The sequence below is a fragment of the Antechinus flavipes genome, chromosome 1, assembly GCF_016432865.1.
Source record: "Antechinus flavipes isolate AdamAnt ecotype Samford, QLD, Australia chromosome 1, AdamAnt_v2, whole genome shotgun sequence".
Classification (NCBI taxonomy): Eukaryota; Metazoa; Chordata; class Mammalia; order Dasyuromorphia; family Dasyuridae; genus Antechinus; species Antechinus flavipes.
The window spans coordinates 109622971-109639116 of NC_067398.1; the positions used below are offsets into that span (position 1 = coordinate 109622971).

The following is a 16146-nucleotide window of genomic DNA, read 5'->3' on the forward strand; positions in this document are numbered from 1 at the left end:
AAAGTTTGGTGATAAACATACAAATGATGTTCAAAAGGCTATGTTTACCATATAAACAGAAAATGGTGCAGAAAATCTGAGCTGTAATCTTATAGGGATATTTGCTTTTTTTGGTCTGTTATGTTGAATTAAACTTATCTTTAGATAAGAGGATGGCTTGAGAAGTGTGGAATGAATCATTCAGTCTTTAAAGGACTCATCTACATCTAGATTTTACAAGATTTAAAACATGAAAAGTTACTAGTGTTTTCAGTAAGAGAAATCCTATAATTTAGATTCTGTAAGTAGATCTGAAATCTGATTCCAAATACTTGTCTCCAGGAATAAAAGATTTTGTCTAAAATTTTAAATATTTATTGTCTACTATGTTCAATACTTATGCTTGATTTGATGCATATGAAGTTTTTTTGCACAAAATCTTGCACTTAAATGGGCAAATATATAAGTATAATAAAATGAAGTGTGCCTGGAATGGTGATAAAAAGAAAATAAGGACAAAATCAATGCAACTAGTTAAAGAAGAGAAAGTAATTGGGTAGGAAAAATTTTTATATCAAATATATGATAAGACTCAAGACATGTAAGACATATAGGGAAGATAGGGATAAAGGTTCTAAAGATACCTATAATTTTAGTGGTATAGGGAACTCCCAGGAGAGGAAACTCCCTTTACAAATGCAATAGAAATATATGATAAAAAGCCATTCCTGATGGGTAAGTGGTAGAAGGATATGAATCAACTGTTTTCAAAAGATGAAATACAAATTGGCATAATTATGTATAAGAAAGATTTTTGTACACATAATATATGTAACACACATACACACACATTAAAAATAAACTAAAGGTATTATCAAAGGGATGGTACTGGCACTAAGGGGGACTAGCAAAGATCTCTTGAAGAAGATGGGTTTTACACAAAGAAAATATGATAAAAGATAGGAATATGTCAATACTGAAAATAATAATACAGGCACACTAATTCATCAATGATGAAGTTATGAATTTGGCCAACCATTCAGGAAAGCAAAGAGAATTACGCTAAGAAAATGACTAAAATATCTCTACCATTTGACTAAGATAATTTCACTGTCAAGTATAGAATCTAAGGATGTAAAAGAGAAAAAATCTATAATATACCAAAATATTCCCATTAGCAATAGCAAAAAACTGGGGAAAACTAAACTTTCCACCCAAACGGGGAATAGTTAAACAAATTGGGATACATGAATATAACAGAATACTACATTTTTTACTGTGAAAAACAAAAATATGAAGAACATAGAGCAGCATGGGAAGATTTATAGAAACTGATTTAAAATGAAATGATAAGAACCATGAAAATTATATTCATGACTACAATACTGGAAAGAAAAACCAACACCAAAAAAGACTACTAACAAGAACTAAATACATATACTTATATATCAAATAAAGAGAGGAATTGGATTGGATATTATTTTATCAGCACATGGAACTCCTAGATGAAGAATTTTCCTCAACTAATTCAGGTTGATACCTTCTTTGCAACAACTCAAAAGTCTCTGTGTTGCTTAGAGCACTGAGGTTTAAAGCTGGGTCATAAAGACGCTATATTTCAGAGGTGAGGCTCACTTGCTCCAAGTCCAGCTCTCAAACCATTTTACCAACTGCCTTTTCAATCACCAAAAAAATTGAAACAGTATGATCTGAAAGATAATGACCAAGCTCAGTCCCAAAGAAGAGATATGAGAATGCATCTTGCTTCCTTCCTTGTAAAAGTTGAGTATCAGAAGTGTGAAATCTGCAGGTATTTACCATTTTGGTTGATGTGTTGGTTAATTTTGCTGACATGATTTTCCTCCCCTTTTTATTTTGTAATTAAATGTGGCTCTTTGAAGGGAAAAGGCAAAGAATATACTTAGAAATTATGGGGGCATAAAAATAAAAGATGCAGATGAGTGAAGGAGAAGGGAAAGATCCATGCAAAGTGCTCTAGGAAACTCTATGAGAGGGATTTGTTGTTTTCAAACAACAAAAAAGTAAGACTGCTTATGTTTAAAATATGGAAAACTGTTACTTTTAAGAATTTCTTCTTACCTCTTCTTGGCGGTCATTTAAATTATAACATGCCAGAACAATAAAGTCATTCCACCAGGCTAAGCCACCTGTCACAATCATATTTTGCTCCTTAAAATACAAGACAAAAAACCAATATATTAGTTTCATTATTAGTTAATATACAGATACCCCAAGCTCTATCCCTAATATTTGTTTTTTGATGAGACCTGTAATTTTACCACTACAGAATACCCACTGGAACATTTCTTCTAGCAACACAGATTAAATCAATTCTTTTGCAATTTATAGTTTTTGAGATGCTTGGGGCAATGAAAGGTAAAGGTAGTTTGCCCAAAGTCACAAAATCTGTATATCTGAGAGAGAAGACTTGAACCCAAATTTCCCTTTTACAGCCTGCTCTCTATCAGCTATATATCATAGTGATTCTCAAGAAGCTGATACACTTATGAAATAAATATTCCCAGGCAAGTGAAAGAAATATTCCACTATTTCTGCTATCCTCTTCAACTATAAAATCGGGTAACTTTGTAATACTTTCATTAGTAGCAACTGACAAAGAAAAATGTTCCAGTCAGGAAAAGAAGAGGAAGACTTGAGTATTACACTCAAAATGAGTAGTGGGGATTCAAATTTAGCAGGTAAAGAAATACGCCCCATGAACTATGGTATAAGTATTTAAATAGTCTTAACCAGTTTGTCAAATGTGACAAATTGTCATGAAAACTAGATCTTCCTTGAATAATTACTGTAATTGTTTTTAGTGCCTTTCTTTTATTGTATCTTCAGTTAATAAAATTATGGCCAAGGACCTCAAAAGCTGGCAGTAGCACAGACTATTTATTGTATGCTAAGGGACAGGTCAATTCTCCGAGAGCCTCCACAGCTGTGGATCATAACATCTGAAAGAGTTGCAAGACAGCCTTGTTGACACAAGTGTTGCAGACTGGGAATGAGATAAATTGGAAGCAGAGGAAAGAAGAGAGAGATCAGACAATGCAACTGCCTCTTAGGTCAGAGAACAGCAACTGCCTCTCAGTCTCCTTGTATCACTCTCACAACAGAAGATCCATTCTGGGTTGGATCTCCAGCAGCCACTGGCAGGTGGCTCCCATGTATTCCAACAACTGTAAGACACTGAGAATTCCCTAACTTTACATCAGTTCACTTGGAACATATTTGATGCATTTAACCTACAGCGAAAAGGATTCTCTCAATATTTATGAGTATTCATCCCACTCTCTTGTTTTCAGTAACAGGATTATTAATACAGAACACTACATATAATGAATGCCATGAAATTTTTCTCTTAACAGAATTTTTTCTTTTTTTTTTCTGTTTTCATAACACTTTAATTTGTAAAATTGCACATGAAACTGCCTATCTATTATGTATAACTTATTATTCCTTTCAAGTATATAATAAAGGTGTCATGTAGATCCATTATATTCCCTTCACCCTTGCCAAGCCTTATGGCCAGAGATGACTATCATTAGACAAACAAATGTATATTCCCCTGATTCTTTCTTTCTTTCTTTTTTTTTTTTTATAACTTTTTATTGACAGAATCCATGCCAGGGTAATTTTTTACAGCATTATCCCTTGCACTCACTTCTGTTCCAATTTTCCCCCTCCCTCCCTCCACCCCCTCCCTCAGATGGCAAGCAGTCCTTTACATGTTGAATAGGTTACAATATATCCTAGATACAATATATGTGTGCAGAACCGAACAGTTTTCTTGTTGCACAGGGAGAATTGGAGAATTTTTTCTTTAAACAAAAAGAAAATTCACACTCCTGTACCATAACTATTCTTTTAGATTATTTTCCACTGATCATATTTAATTTTATAAATTTTTTTAAAGGGAGCATAAATTTGTATTTGATGGCAAAGCATCTTTCCTTATTTTGCAAAAGGACTGACCTGGGTAATGTTTCCAAAGAGCTTCCATTTTTTGGTGAGTAACGAATAATGTGCAAAACCAAACTTGCCAACGACAGCAACATTTTGTCCCAGCTTATCAATCGCTGAAAACTGTTTGAATAAAATAAAAGAATTCTCTGGAAACCAACATAACTTGTTAAATGTCACTTGTATAAAGAAATAAGAAACATTTGAAAACAAATGAACTAAAAAAATAAAGTAACTCACCCTTATAGGCCAATTGCTCTCTAGATAAGTGCTGGAAATCTAAAAAAAACAACAGAGCACTTACATAAGACTTGGAGTCAAATCATTACTTATAGTACTGTCAATAAAATGGTATTCATTTTCCCATGCAATTGTCAAAACATGCCATAGAAAACATTTAATAATTTTGTTTGTAAGTATGCAAATCTAGGAGAAATATTTCTGTATAATCATTTCCATTATTACAACAATAGCTCAGTATTCAGAAAGCTCTGTAATTAGGTTTCTATTGTAGCTATTCTTACATGTTACAAATGTGTTTTTTTATCTACTATAATTTATTTTAAAAAAGTTTTCTCAGAGCCAAGTCTATGTTTACCATAATTTTTCCTATCTCCCTAAAGTGTTTTTGGATACACAGAGAAGAATCAATAAATGTTGGTCAATTTATCAAACAAGCATTTGTTAAGCTTACATCTACAATGTAACATTTATACAACATTATATATATATATATGTTACAAACAAAATAATTAAATAAGAGATAATTTGGGAGGAAAGACACTAGCAGGTTTGGGGGGGAAGAAGGGTGAGAAGAAACTTCCCCAGGAAAAGCTTTGTGTAAAAGATGGTTCTTGAATCATGTCTTAAAGGAAGAGAATACTATGTGGCAGAGATAAGGAAGGAATGTGTTCCAAGCACGTTTTAGCCAGGGCAAAGGCATGGATTTGGGAGACAGAGTACTATGGATAATGAATAAAGAGAAGATCACTATGGTTAGGCTGAAGATTAGAGAAGTCAGAATAATGAACAAAAAAGCTTGAAAGATAGGGAGAGGCCAGATTATGGCATGGTTTTAAAAAGTCAACAAAGAATATGGAATAAAATGGTTATATCTTTGCTTAAGGAAAATTACTTTGAAAGTAGTGTATAGGATGTACTGGAATGATGAGAGAACTGAGGCAGGGAGACTAAGAGGGTACTGCAATAATTCAAGTGAGATGGGATGAGGGCCTGAATTAAGACGGTATCATTAAGTAAAGAGGAGTTGGATTGAAGAATTGTGGGACAGAAATAGCAACTGATTTGATATATAGGGTGAAGGAGAGGGAGCTGTTGAGGATGATACTGAGGTGACTTTACGGGGAGATTGAAAAGATAGTAGTGCTAACAGGAATACAAAAATTTGGAAGATGAGAGAATAAGGAGGCAAAGATAATGAGTTCAATTTTTGATGTCTCTAGGACATCCAGAAGAAAGACTTGAGCTGGAGATACATACTATAAATGTGTATATACATGTGTCATTGTATGTGCTTAAGGAAAAAAATTCCTCAAATACATATACATATGTGTGTTTTTACACAAAATACATAAATGAATAAATATATCTGTGAGTCATCTGCATATGAATGATAGTTAAGCACAAGAAATCTGATGAGGTTACCAAGACAGTGTAGAAAGAAAAGAGGACCTACTAGAATAGAACCCTGGAAAACACCTAGAGTATGGTGGCACATAAGGATAATAAGTGAACAAAGAAGAATGAGGAAAAGTCAGACAGGAAGGAAAAGAAGCAACAGAAAGGAGAATTATGAAAATCTAGAGAGGAGAAATCATCCAGGAGAAGATGGTAGTCAACAGTGTCAAAAGCTATCAAGAAGCTGAGAAAAACAAAGACAGAGAAAAGATGATTAAATTTTGCAACTAGGAGACCACTGATAATTTTGGGGAGAATAGTTTCAATTGAGTAAATTTGGAAACCAGACTGAAAAGGGTTGAAGAGTGAAAAGAGCAAAAGTGAAGACAGATGGTGTATAGTTTTTCCAAGGAATGTGACTAAGGAAGGAGAAGAGATATAGGATAATTTTTAGTGAAGGTAAAGTTTGTTGGTTTTTTTTTTTTTTAAAGGATGGAGGAGCCTTGGGTTTGTCTGAAAGCAAAAGGAAAGAAAATAGATAAGGACTGGTTATAGATTCAGAAGAGGGGGAATATGCCGAATGACATGAGATAAAGTATACAGGGAGAGAAATTTGTCTTGACTAGGCGAAAGTCTACTTTATCATCAGAAGCTGGGGAAAATGAGAAAAGAGTGGAAGATGAAGTCAGAGGGTTTTGAGATAAAGAGAAAATACCACATTGACTCAAGATTTCTTAGTAAAATAAGAGACAAGATCCTCAGCTGAGGGAAAAGAGGAAAAAGGGAGGCATGAGGAGTGAAGAGAAGATTTAGAATAGTTTTTGAGAAGATTAAGATAAGGAATCACAGAAAATTAAAAGGCTGCCTGGCTGCAGTGAGAATTCAGTTGATAATGATAAGAGATATGGTCAAATAGGGTCAAGTAAGAATTTCTAATTAGAGAAGTAGAATAAATATCCGGTTAACAGCCAAGTGGGACAAATGGGTCATGCAGAGTCATGGAAAATATCTGACCCCTGGAGTGATCCACCACACTCAAGGTTTCCCTGATGGGAGAAAAAAACAGTTTCCCTGGGGAAGACAGGAAAGAAGAAAAAATGGGATAAAGAAAATAAAAACTGAATAAGAGTTCTTTCTCTTCCATTTTTAGAATTCCAGTAAATGTATTTTGATAATAATTATGACAATTGGTATGCAAAGATTTGCTTTACTACTATCTTCACAACATTAATCCCATTTTACAGGTGAGGAAACTAAGGCAAATAGAAATAAAGTGATTTGCCCAGGGTCACACTAGTAAGGGTGTGAGGTTGCATTGGAATTCAGGTCTTCTTAACTCCAGGTCTAGCACTCTATCCACTAAGCAACCTAGCTGCCAGGATTCAGGATTCAAAAATGTAAACATTTTAAATTGTTAACTAAACTGGTATTTAATCCAGTCTTCTTCTCTTTGTCTTAGAAAAGAGCATGAGGAGAAGCAAAAATGCTGACAGGAATCAAAAGACTCAATTTCAGAAATTTGACTTCTGTTAAGTAATTTCTACCTTAAAAATTCCATTTCCCTACCTATCAAATGAGAATGATGATAATAATTATATACCCTACCTAAAAAGTCATTATGAAATTATGATGATAAGGAAAGGACTTTGTAAACTTTAAAATGTTGTATAAATGTTAATTGTTATTATTGTTGTGGTGGGGGAAAAGAGGAGATTATTTATAATTTAAAAACACAGGTCAAGTCTAAGATTTTGTTAGATGCCTAACAGAAAAACATGCTGAACACAATGCTAAAATAAATAAGATTCTATTCAGAATGCATTTATCATTGAGAAAACTGTCTTCAAATGCAGATAATTTCTTCCCCAAGAAGATACCACAACAGAAATAAAGGCCTTTTCTCTTTACTTTTTTAACCCTACCACGTAAAAGTGCCTTGAACATAATAGAAGCTTAATCAGTGTTTGTGGAGTTGGATTGAATAATCTGTGGTTTACTTTTTTCCTTAGTAGGAGATTTTCAAGTTTACTTTTATAGAGTAATGGGGAACATTTTATATGATTGACATATACTCTAATTCTTGACTTTAATCACAAAGTTAAAATCTTACCAATTAGACAATTTAGAAAATCACTAGAGGGATAGAAAAAATTCCTCCCAAAATGGGAGAAAAAAGAGGGATGAAAGTTGAAAGGATTTTTGATGAGGTCTACCTGTGAGATTGATCTTTTCTATTTATGAAGAAAATAAATTAAAAATTACTATCTAGAACTAATCTACACATATCTTCAAGCTGTACTAGGCACAAACTCTCAGGCTCCAACCTCCTTCAACACTACTACTACTTGAACCAGTAACAGCTAGTCCTCCTAAGGCAGTGCTTATAAAACTTATTCAAACCATGACATATTTTTAAAAATTCATTTGGCAGAGGGGGTTGCAATGTGAAGAGTGAGATGAATGAACAAACAGAACTGAATGTAACACTTTCTGGTTATGGGATTTTATTATCTATTTTTTGAAGTTTAAAATTTAATCTTTAAATAAAAACAATTTAAACAGATTTACCTTGCATCCTTTAAATATGTAACTACTGTCCTATCATATTTCATTAAATACCCTTAAGAATAGGCTGATGGGCAGTACATTCTTTTCATCTGCAAATTTTCCATCTTATTTTTATAAACAATGGTGTCACATAAACAGAAAAAGCAAATGACTTAGTCTTTTAAGTAAACTTTTCCTTTTCATATATTGCCTTTGTACTTGAAAAATTTATGCAAGAGCATGAAGTAACTTACTTTCCTAAGTGGTCACTATAATGTTGGTTACATCTAATTATTTGTATACTGGCCATCTGAGAAATTTGAATTTTTTATAACTACTTCTGGAAACCTGGATTATGGAAGCTCAGTAGCCACTGATAATAAAGAAATCCAGGATAGTAAGCCATAATCATTAAACTATACTAATGAGGAAAACAGTATACTGAAGAGAATTAGCCTGTAGAATGTCAAATCATCTATACTTGTCCCATCCCTACAACCTTGTCTTATACCAAAACAGCAATTATCTATAAGTAGAGAGATCTGTGAATAGTTATTAACCCTTTCCAAAGGCAGAAAAAACATGTGAATGTGTATCTTTATATCATTCCAATAAAGAGATTATTTAGAATTATCCTAAATAAAAACAGAATCAATAAGAGAATTCAGTAGGCTAGAGAATAACCAGCAATAGTTTTTTTCTTGCATTTAACAGATAAGAACATAGGTTTGGACTTTCTTATAAAGCCAACTTTTTAGAATACTGGTGACTATGACTATACACCTTAAAGAAAAAGAAATAATTTAGAAAATATTATATTATTAAGGATTCAGCTGTATAAACTGTGTATTGGCCACTGGTTCTTAAAGCTTTATAGTCTGAAATCTGTAATTAGGAAAACAGAATAGAGAAAGAAAGAAAAAGAAACATTGTGTTAAGAATAAAGCAGTTGTGAGTAGCCCTGCTTCTAAAAGATAGGTACTTATTTCCTTTCTCTTGAACTTAATGAAAAGATTAACAACCTAAAATCTTTTAAAGTGAAGTGCAGGGGTTTGGGTGGAGATTAAGGAAAGGAAAATGAGATAATTTAAATGTAATAACAGAAAATATAGAGAAAGCCTAGGAAAAGAAGGAAAATGGAAGGCATAATTAACTCCGAACTTATTTGCATATGTATAAGAAAATCAAGAAGCATATAAAATGCAAAATCATTCATAAAAAGTAGACATCTAAATAGGATCTTTTGCTGAACAGGGAATTAGACTAAGTATCTATGATAAGGTTAAAGGGTGTAAGAATAATACCTGGTTCAAGGAGACATCATGATTCCTCAAAAATGCCCAGGTTAAAAATCTGCAGTTTGGAGGCATTTAAAGCCTTTTTATACAAACCACATTGGGAAAGCAATGTATCTACTCATTTAGATGGAGACATAAGTAAACAAAGGACAATTGGAATTAAAGATCTGAAATAGCAAATTTCAGTTTTTAGTCCTTGGCCCAAACTAAAAAAAAAAGAAATAGATTCCCCATTGAGCTTAGCCTTTTGATTCCACTTTTACTTTAATTAGATGATAATAATAATAGACTAATAGACTAATAATAATAAACTAAGAGAATAATTCCAATAAGTAGCCTAGATCTTGTACAAGTTTTAAACAATTCTTTGGGGCTCAATCTTTCTCTCTCTTTTTTTTAATGAAAAGAAGTGGTTGGATTAAATAATCTGTATGGTCCCTTCCAGCTCTAAAAATTTCATGCTTCTATTCCAATATAATTGCCTGTGAATCATTAGCTTTGGTATAATCTTATGAAGTCTAGAAAAACTGAAAAATTCAGAAAATGATATTGATTTTGTCATAGAAAAATGTTAGACTCTCATACACATATGGTATAATGACAGTGTTATTGCTGGTAATAAACAAACACCTTTCTTAAGTGTTCTAAATCAGTGCTTTCAAGTGCTTGTTTGGGTAATTAATGGATTCTTAGAATCATGGAATTTTACAGCTGAAGGGGAATTTATTTTGTTTTATTTCCTGATTTCCTTTTGAATTCGAGACCTACCTGCTTTAATCCTCTGCTCTACTTGGCTCTCTGGTAACACAGACCTGGCTAGGTAGAACTGGCATTGATGCTAGGTCAGTGTAGAATGAATAGTTCATAGTATGGGGAAATGAAAATAGCAGAGAAATGGCTACAAGAGAGAAGGGAGCAGTGGAAAATTTTAGTAAAGGAAATACTTGATTCAGTTTTACTTAATAACTTAGTATTATAAAATGGTAATAATGAGCATTGGCCAATTTTATGTCAAAATCGATACAATTTAAAGTTATATTCAGAAACATTAGGTTTTAAAACACTAAGATAATTATTTTCCTGTTCAATTCTTTTTGGAAATATGTTCCATCCCTGCAAAAAAAAAAATTACCATGGGAAAGTAGGAAGAGGGAAAGGGGAGGCAGGTAGTGAAATATATGATTCAGGAGAAGGAAGTTGAGAAATAAACTTCCTTTTTACTGTAGTTTCTGGCTATAGAGAATTGAGCCGAGACGATTTATGAGGATGAGGTAGAGAGTTTGGTATTGTAGTAGAAAAGAAAAGTTAGGGTGATATGCTACAAGTGAATGGTTAGTTTCATTAATTCATTTTAATTTAGTCTTTCTCCCAAAAGTAAATTTTTGAGATGTCAATTTTGGACCAAGCTATGATATTTCTTTCCTTCCTGACTGCCAAAAAGTATTTTTTTTTTAAATGTTTGAAAAGCTAAATATTTTCTTATTAGCAAAATGATGGCAGAGCTTCTTCATGATGTATGAGACAGAGGTCTTAAGTCTATATAGTAGACTCAAGTTCTTTCACTCAAATTAATGTCTCCTGCACTAAACTGGGCTGAGTAAATCAATCTCCCAGTGATAATTTGCATGTTACTCCACCTTTGTTTACAACACAGTGGTATTTATATTTCTTGAAAAATATGATGAGTAAAAAATCATTTTACATAGTTGTAATGGAAGAGTGACTGGAAAAACTTTCTGCCCTTGAAGACAATGCACTGATAGAAGAGTCAGTTAAAACAGAGGACAATACATTCTGCATCAAGTGGTAAGGACAAAGAAGAAACTAAAAGGGTAGAACATACAAAAGTAGAGAAAAGACATGACACAAGAATGCAAAAGTCACTCCACTTTTTGCAGCAACAGAAAAATATTTTGAAAACTAGTTCCAGGAGAAATCTCACTGAGTGCAAGAGGTAGTAGCTCAGCACAAAATGAATTTACCTGCACAACATGCCAATGTCGGTGTCCAAGTAAAGTGCTTAAACCCTGAGAATCTAAATTTCCATCTGAAAATGGACTCTTTTCCCGAATGGGCTTATGTTCAGAGTGTGCTGATGAGTTTCTAGGACTCTGGGCTTGTGAGGCATCGCCACAGTTCAAATACAAACGATCTTCTCCCTGAAGTAGCACCTGCTCCTGGTTACTCTGTGCAAGAGGGGACAAAAAAGGAACAATTTTTAAAATTAATATTCCAGTTATTAAGTACCATATATACTCGAGTATAAGCCGAGTTTTTCTGCCCAATTTTTGGGCAGAAAATCTCCTTCTCGGCTTATACTCGAGTCACTGGATAAAACGTGTAAATATCCCTTTGAATGGCCCCCTGCTGTGTAGTATACAGCGCGAGTGCCAACTGTGATACTACAGGGCCGGCCGTTGCTATGCTGATGCGGCTGTTCCTGTAGTATCACAGTCGGTAACCGGACTGTATACTAATGCTGGCAACCGCTCTACATACGTATACCGGCACTGCTCTCCTCCTCTGCGGGCACCAATGTGCTACCTAAACCTACTGATATAATAAGTTTTCCCAGATTTTTGGGTTAAAATTAGGGGCCTCAGCTTATATTCGTGTCGGCTTATACTCGAATATATACTCAATGGAAAATGGAAGCTAAATAATAAGTGTTGTGTTACTGATAATCTTTGCAAGGCCCTCACTACACAGAGAAATTCTTTTATTCAACCTGTAATGACTATCCTACATTATTCAGAAGAGCTGTTCCAAATTTCCTTCCCCACGCCCCACCTGATTTCTCTTAATGTCCCATTCTTACTTTTTTAAGCTTTTCATAACTTTTACCCATCTTTTCATCCTTGTTCTAGGTCTCAGAGAATGAAACTAAAGCTACTACCCTTCCATATTTACCCTCAATCTCATATTGCCCCCCCTTACACCCCACCCCACCCAGTTACCTTTGGAATCCTGCTTGCCTCTCTTATAATTTCAATCACTCCCTATCTATTGATTCTTTTCTCCTAGTCTATGGTCATATTTCAAAATGAAAAATAATTTCTTCTTTAACTTTGCTAACATCATCACTCATATATTTATCTACCATTTATTAAAATGCCTACTATGTGCAAGATAATGCAGAAACCATTTTCTCTCTCTTCATTTTTATTGTCAAACTTTTAAGACAGAATAAATTCTATACGTTATCTTCATTTCACCACCAACTCCCTCTCACTTCAGCCATTAGAAATCTGGATTCAATTCCAATTATACTATCAAAACAACTCTATCTTAAATCACTAATGACCTTATTGCTAGATAAAATGTTCTTTTTTCCCCTGCTGTTAAAAGTTTCCTTGACTACTCTGTAACACTTGACAATACTGGACTAGTGCCCTTTTTTTTTTTGATACCTTTTCTTTACCTTTGATGGTACTGTAAATTCATTTATCTCATCTACCATTTCTTTGTCTCTTTTTCTGGCTCTTCATCTGTCCTCTACTCCCTGACACTCAAGAATATTCCAAGCAACTGTCCTTAGGCCTCTTCATTCTTCCTAACTTCTTCCTTGGCAATCTCATGTACTTCCCTATCTCATTCCCTTGATTTTTTACCTAGAGCTCTTATTGACTATCTCCACCAGTATGCTCTGTCAATACTTCACACTCAACTTGTCTAAAACATAATCAATTTTTTCCCACCCATACCAAATAGCTCAATTGTATGTTGATGGAATGATCACGCTCCTAGGTCATAATCTGGCATGCTTATGAAATTTACATATGACATAAAGGTGGACACTTGATATTAGATAAAAAAAACAAAATCAATCAAATATGATAAAATTTATAAAAGACAAATGTAAGAAACTAGATGTGGAAAGGACATTGTACCAGAAAAAGGGTAAAGTGGGGGTACTACATCTCATGAAGAGGCAAAGGAAACCTATTATATCTGAGAGAAAGAATGGAAGGGGATGAATATAGTGAATATCTTACTGCCTTCAGAATTGCCTTTAAGAGAAAAATTTTAGACATATTCAATTTATGGTGAAACTTCTCCCACCTCATTGAAAAGTGAGAAGGGAAAAGTGAAAAGGGAAGGAATAAGCTAAGTGAAAGGGAATACGGAAACTGGGAGGGAAAGGGGTAAGATAGGGGGAGGAATTCTAAGGCGGGGGGAGGGATACTAAAAAGGGAGGGCTATGAGAAGCAAGTGGTGCTCACAAGGTTAATACTGGGAAGGGGGGTAAGGGGAAAAGAAGGGAGAAAAGCATAAACCGGGGTTAACAAGATGGCAAGTAATACAGAATTGGTCATTTTAACCATAAATGTGAACGGGGTAAACTCCCCCATAAAGAGGAAGCGATTAGCAGAATGGATTAAAAGCCAGAATCCTACAATATGTTGTTTACAGGAAACACACCTGAAACGGGGAGATACATGCAGGTTAAAGGTAAAAGGTTGGAGCAAAATCTACTATGCTTCAGGTGAAGTCAAAAAAGCAGGGGTAGCCATTCCTGATCTCAGATCAAGCTAAAGCAAAAATTGATCTAATTGAAAGAGATAAGTAAGGGCACTATATCTTGCTAAAGGGTAGCATGGATAATGAAGCAATATCAATATTAAACATATATGCACCAAGTGGTATAGCATCTAAGTTCTTAAAAGAGAAATTAAGAGAGCTGCAAGAAGAAATAGACAGCAAAACTATAATAGTGGGAGATCTCAACCTTGCACTCTCAGAATTAGATAAATCAAACCACAAAATAAATAAGAAAGAAGTCAAAGAGGTAAATAGAATACTAGAAAAATTAGATATGATAGATCTCTGGAGAAAATGCAATGGAGACAGAATGGAGTACACTTTCTTTTCAGCAGTTCATGGAACCTAGACAAAAACTGGCCATATATTAGGACATAAAAACCTCAAACTCAAACGCAGTAAGGTAGAAATAGTAAATGCATCCTTTTCAGACGATGATGCAATGAAAATTACATTCAACAAAAAGCCAGGGGAAAGTAGACCAAAAAAATAATTGGAAACTAATCTCATACTAAAGAATGATTGGGTGAAACAGCAAATCATAGACATAATTAATAACTTCACCCAAGAAAACGATAATAATGAGACATCATACCAAAATGTATGGGATGTAGCCAAAGCTACGGTAATAAGGGGAAATTTCATATCTCTAGAGGCCTATCTGCATAAAATAGAGAAAGAGAAGGTCAATGAATTGGGCTTGCAACTAAAAATACTAGAAAAGGAACAAATTAAAAAACCCCCAGTCAAATACTAAACTTGAAATTCTAAAAATAAAAGGAGAGATCAATAAAACTGAAAGTAAAAAAACTATTGAATTAATTAATAAAACTAAGAATTGGTTCTATGAAAAAATCAACAAAATAGACAAACTCTTAGTAAATCTGATTAAAAAAAGGAAAGAGGAAAATCAAATTGTTAGTCTTAAAAATGAAAAGGGAGAACTCACCACTAACGAAGAGGAAATTAGAGCAATAATTAGGAGTTACTTTGCCCAACTTTATGCCAATAAATTTGACAACTTAAATGAAATAGAAGAATACCTCCAAAAATATAGCTTGCCCAAACTAACAGAGGAAGAAGTAAATATCCTAAACAGTCCCGTCTCAGAAAAAGAAATAGAACAAACTGTCAATTAACTCTCTAAGAAAAAATCCCCAGGACCAGATGGATTTACATGTGAATTCTATCAAACATTTAAAGAACAATTAACTCCAATGCTAAATAAACTATTTGAAAAAATAGGGATTGAAGGAGTCCTACCAAACTCCTTTTATGACACAGACATGGTACTGATACCTAAAAATCAGGTAGGTTGAAAACAGAGAAAGAAAATTATAGACCAATCTCCCTAATGAATATTGATGCTAAAATCTTAAATAAAATATTAGCAAAAAGATTATAGAAAATCATCCCCAGGATAATACACTATGACCAAGTAGGATTTATACCAGGAATGCAGGGCTGGTTCAATATTAGGAAAACTATTAACATAATTGACTATATCAATAACCAAACAAACAAAAACCATATGATCATCTCAATAGATGCAGAAAAAGCACTTGATAAAATCCAAAATCCATTCCTAATAAAAACACTCGAGAACATAGGAATAAATGGACTTTTCCTTAAAATAGTCAGGAGCATATATTTAAAACCATCAGTAAGCATCATATGCAATGGGGAAATACTGGAACCTTTCCCAGTAAGATCTGGAGTGAAGCAAGGTTGCCCACTATCACCATTATTATTCAATATCGTATTAGAAACACTAGCCTCTGCAAAAAGAGTCGAGAAAGATATTAAAGGAATTAGAGTAGGCAATGAGGAAACCAAACTATCACTCTTTGCAGATGATATGATGGTATACCTAGAGAACCCCAGAGAATCTACTAAAAAGCTATTAGAAATAATTCATAATTTCAGCAAAGTAGCAGGATACAAAATAAATCCCCATAAATCCTCAGCATTTTTATACATCACCAACAAAATCCAACAGCAAGAGATACAAAGAGAAATTCTATTCAGAATAACTGTTGATAGCATAAAATATTTGGGAATCTATCTACCAAAGGAAAGTCAGGAATTATATGAGCAAAATTACAAAAAAGTTTCCACAAAAATAAAGTCAGACTTAAATAACTGGAAAAAT

At 33.7% G+C, this 16146-nt stretch overlaps 1 protein-coding gene across 2 annotated transcripts in view; it reads right to left on the minus strand.

The window, feature by feature from the left end:
• Positions 1-16146, minus strand: part of RIC1 (RIC1 homolog, RAB6A GEF complex partner 1) — a 129771-nt gene that overhangs the window by 22121 nt on the left and 91504 nt on the right. For both annotated transcript variants that reach the window (XM_051987668.1, XM_051987659.1), the window contains exons 12-15: positions 11435-11638; positions 4210-4248; positions 3982-4092; positions 2080-2169 (exon numbers count right to left, since the gene is read on the minus strand). In XM_051987668.1, the coding sequence (XP_051843628.1) occupies positions 2080-2169; positions 3982-4092; positions 4210-4248; positions 11435-11638 (444 nt within the window). The remainder of the gene's footprint in view (positions 1-2079; positions 2170-3981; positions 4093-4209; positions 4249-11434; positions 11639-16146) is intronic.